The sequence below is a fragment of the Helianthus annuus genome, chromosome 16 (assembly GCF_002127325.2).
Source record: "Helianthus annuus cultivar XRQ/B chromosome 16, HanXRQr2.0-SUNRISE, whole genome shotgun sequence".
Classification (NCBI taxonomy): Eukaryota; Viridiplantae; Streptophyta; class Magnoliopsida; order Asterales; family Asteraceae; genus Helianthus; species Helianthus annuus.
The window spans coordinates 15,947,645-15,952,218 of NC_035448.2; the positions used below are offsets into that span (position 1 = coordinate 15,947,645).

Below are 4,574 nucleotides of genomic sequence, written 5' to 3' on the forward strand. Positions count from 1 at the left end.
GTCGCTTAAAAAATGGCCCAAATAGTGATCTGATTGGCTGGAGCGTCGCTTCACAGCTTCAACGCTTCACCGCTTAAAGCTCGCTTCAGCTCGCTTCATGTAATGCAGCGCTTCAGAGCCAAAAAAGCGTTTTTCCGATCGCTTCATCGCCTCAAGCGCGCTTCAAGCGCGCTTTTTTAAACCAAGAGAATAATGGCAATTAAGTAATTAACATAAACAAACAAGTCCTTTCAAAATTTTCAATAATTGTTTAACTTAGATAAATGAACAAATAAACAAAATTAACTATATATCAAAAAACAAAATTAAGAGGGGGGCTTGCTCCACAGCCCAGTATCCAGAGAGAGTTTCGTCTTTTTGCAGCTTCGATTTCGCAAAATCAGTATAAAACCAGGAAAAAGAATATATAAAAGTGCCATGTAAAACGAAAAAAAAAAAAAAATCCTACTACAGACCCTGCCAGTTACAGTTCATAAATATGAGACAAGTATCAAGAAACACCAACGGGTGATGTGAGTGAAACCAATGGCCTCAATAGTTTACTCTCCCACATAAACAACCCCTGAAATCCCAAAAACGAAAAAAAAAAAAAAAAACCATGCTCCAAACTGAATCATATACAAGATTTTGACATGGGTTTTTTTTTTAAACCTGATTTTGACTTTCAAAAAAGAAATCGAAATACCTAAATTATCAGCTTCCACCCAAAACTCTCCTCAAATCAGATTTCTGTTCAGCAGTAAGCCTTGATGGGTATCTGACATCAAACTTGATCCTCAAGTTTCCTTTCTTTCTAGGGTCTTTAGAAATTGGCATTCCTTCATTAGGAACCGTTAGTTCATCTCCCGGTTTCACCATTTCCGTCACTGGAATCGCTAGATGTCTTCCATCAAGAGTTGTGAGTTCAATGGTCTTCCCGGTGAGAGCTTCCAATAGTGATATTTCTTGATTCACCACTAAATCATTACCTTCCCTTGTGAAAACGTCATGCGGTTTTTCATCTACTACAAATATTATGTCAGCTGCTATCACACCGGGTTCTTGATTACCCTTTTCCGGGAAAGTAATTTTTGTGCCCTTTTTCCATCCAGGTTTTATGTCAATGGTTAAGATCTCCTCCACGGTCCGAATCCTACTGCAACACAAATAACAATAATATGATTCATGAGTTGTGAAGTTATTGAAAATGTTTATCAGTTAAGGATGTAGACAATGTTTTACTTCTTAATTGTATGTGATTACAGATTGTGCATTTGCACCAAAGTGTGTATAATACAACTTACAAATAGAAAATACGACAATGAATGAATTTATTGAAATAACGTATTCCTGATCCATGAGGTCCATGAATGCTTTAACTAAAAACATATTAAGAATTATAATAGAAGAAAGAGCTAAACTCCTAGATTGCTCCTAATTAATACCTAACATAATTAAAAGCGTTCATCCATTGCGCGTTCTGGCTAGAAACCATTTTTCATCCAGTGAATCTAAGGTCGCTTATTTGCCTGTATGGCTGTATGACACTTAATTAATTCAGTCATTCATTTCTTTCGACTTTCATCAAATAGGGTACAAACAAGGCCGGCCCTGAGGGTGGGCGGGAAGGACCACCGGCAAGGGTCCAATATTTCGAAGAGCACGTTATTTTTTAAAAAAACCCGATAAATATATGTAAAAGAATTCTTTTTTAATATGGTATACTCATACAAACACCAACATAGGTCCACTTACAAGACTATTCTTATGGTTTAGATAAGTTATTAACCCATTGGCATTAGGTTTAGACCTTTAGTGAGCCCAATACCCAATTTCGTTAAGGCCTAAGGGCACGTTTTTTTCGAGCTCAAACAGGGTACACGAATTCTCAGGGCCGGCCCTGGGTACAAAATTGGCCAATCTAGTGGCAGAATGGATACAATTTAAGCTAGATGCTTCAAAAAATCCTTGCATTTAATAACTGATTCCAAATTACCAAATTACTTCCTATTCAAAAAAGATGTAACTAGTTGTGTGTCTTATTTTCAGTATTTACTGAGGCTTATGTTTTATATGTGATTGGTCGGGGTGAATAACGGAATAGGTGTTAAAAATCGAAAGCTTGATAAAAAGAGCACACGGCTGATGGCCTATTTGAGATAAAAGAAGCTAACAGCGAACCTACTAATTTCAAAGCTTAATTACAAGTACTTACACTTAGATACTACGCTACATAAGGTTAGGAAACATTTATCTAAAAATATTTAATTTGCTATTAATAAGAACTCCGAATCATACACTTACTTAGAGAGTTAGAGATCAGTTAGTATTGTACACTTACCTAACAATTACCATATTTGAGCTGATACTAGATTTTACGATCTTAATTGTCTCAAATGGATGAAGAGGCGTTAATTTGAATACGTATTCGGCTACTAGAATTTATATGATATATATAGTGAAACTCAAAAAATTACTCAACCTTTCATAACAGATAAAACTATCCCACAAAGTTTATACGATATCTGACAAGTTATCTGCGTGTTTTCATTGCCATGCTTGATTAGCTTAACAATGCATTTTAGGAGTAAAAACTATCCTCCACTTACTAATTTTAAAACTGAGTTATAAATTATAATTGATTACTCTTAACTACTACACACCAAATACGACTAAGATACATTTACCATAAAAAAATCAACATGCTAACAACATTATAGTATGATATATTCCCAGCCATCAGCTAGTAATCTAGTAATACACCCCAGATAAGAAACAGATCACCTCATGTCTTCAACTACTTTGAAAACGACACTCAATGTTGACAATCTTAATCACTTACGAGTTACTACTATATAGTTAAAGTGTCTATATAAATACGTTGCGAAAAGGGATGGTTTGGAAATATATTTATTAAATCCCTTTCTAGCCCCGTCCCGCCTAGGCTAGGCCTCAGATTTATGTGATAGATATAGGTCTTCCCTTTCATGACATCTTAATTAGCTAGATAAAACCTTAATCACAATCACACATTAAATGGTCACATACTTTAATAGCAGCTCCTAACAAGCAAAACCATGTGAACTTTCGTTATTTAGTACCCTAAAGAAATCCTTTCATTCTTTAACCTAACTTTTTCATCATCCTTCATTCTTTCTTCAAGAACCATTACCATGTTAGCGTTGCCATTCAAAAAGAACTTCACAACACTTTAAGCCTACTGTCAATTTGACTCTAATCACCAAACCATGACACCATGCGGCATGAAAATTAAATCGTCGATAAATAATACACGACGCTAGTGTATAAAAATGCCAAGACTGTGACACTCACTGTCTCACTGATAAGCATCACAATACTTCAACTGTACCAATTCTTCCTATACACTAGCAAAAGACTACAACCTAAATTTCATATTCAGAATCATGTACACAAAACAAATAGCACGAAATCGACTTAACGTTGCTAAATCTTTCCCTAAAACTTATCCATAAAACGATACATTCAAATTTCAATACATCAACTCAGACATTACCACAAACAACTCATGTGCATCAACAAAACATACAAATTTCAATACACAATGATCAAAACCGTACCCGGACGAATCAAGAACCGTTCTGGAGATCTTAATCTTCTTCTTAGCACCCTTATAAAGATCAACCAAGCTACAATTCAACACATTCTCTAAAGCAGGAGCCTTCTTCCCGGAAGAACTCTCTCCACCATTCACATTCCTAAAATACCCCTCCTTAAACCCCCTCCCACTACTACCACCACCAGCAGCAGCATCTCCACCAAACAACTCCGCATATATATCATCTGCATCCCTAGGGTTAAACCTAAAATTAGGGTTCGGATGCTGGTGACCATTACTATTATGATTATTGTTGTTGTTGTTGTTGTTACTATGAGTGCTATTATTGTAGTGGTGGTTTCCGGCGTAGTAACTGCGGCCGGAGGACGACGGCGGCGGCGGAGGAACTTGACCGGACTTTAACGCTTCTTCTCCGTAGAGATCGTAGATCTGGCGCTTCTGAGGGTCGCTGAGGACATCGTAAGCTTCGGAAATCTGTTTGAATTTTGCTTCTGCTTCGGATTTGTTCTTGTTGAGGTTTTTATCGGGATGCCAGATCATGGCGAGACGACGATAGGCTTTTTTGAGGTCTTCGACGCTGGCGTTACGGTTGACTTTGAGGATGTTGTAGTAATCGATCCCCATCGGTGGTGGTTTGTTAGTGGCCGGGAAAAAAAAGGGGGATTTTGGGGTTTTGTTGAAGAAGAAGAAGACAGGTTGGTGTCTGTCTATTCAAGGAGGAGGAGTGGTGGTGGTGTGACGGTTGTTCGTGGGTTCACACGTTGGATATATTATTATTTTTTATTATGGTGTGTTTGAAAAAGGAAAATGGTTATTAATTATTATATTAGGCCAACGCTACCACACCGTTTGGTCTAAATACGCCTCCTCTACCTACGTGGCAAACATATGGCGCTCCACGCCCTTTCCATCTTTACAACCACAACGAGTAGCCTTAGAGACTAAACAGTGTGGTGTGGCGCCCCCTCTCATTTAGAGGGTTCTTGGTAGGGATGGA

General features: G+C 37.5%; 1 protein-coding gene across 1 annotated transcript; it reads right to left on the reverse strand.

Moving 5' to 3' along the window:
* Positions 1–236: 236 nt before the first annotated feature.
* LOC110916172 (dnaJ homolog subfamily B member 13) lies at positions 237–4,353 on the reverse strand. The gene is made up of 2 exons (XM_022160923.2): positions 3,579–4,353; positions 237–1,135 (listed from the first exon to the last, which is right to left on the reverse strand). Exons 1-2 carry the CDS (start codon positions 4,199–4,201, stop codon positions 694–696), a joined length of 1,065 nt encoding a protein of 354 aa, XP_022016615.1. The 5' UTR covers positions 4,202–4,353; the 3' UTR covers positions 237–693.
* Between the last annotated feature and the right edge of the window lie 221 nt (positions 4,354–4,574).

What these genes read in the sequence shown, in the direction of transcription:
- LOC110916172 (XM_022160923.2), bottom strand. Translation starts at nt 4,201, where the DNA reads ATGGGGATCGATTACTACAACATCCTCAAAGTCAACCGTAACGCCAGC. An exon ending in ACGGTTCTTGATTCGTCCGG is followed by an intron (nt 1,136 to 3,578) that starts GTACGGTTTTGA and finishes TTTGTGTTGCAG; the next exon opens with TAGGATTCGGACCGTGGAGG.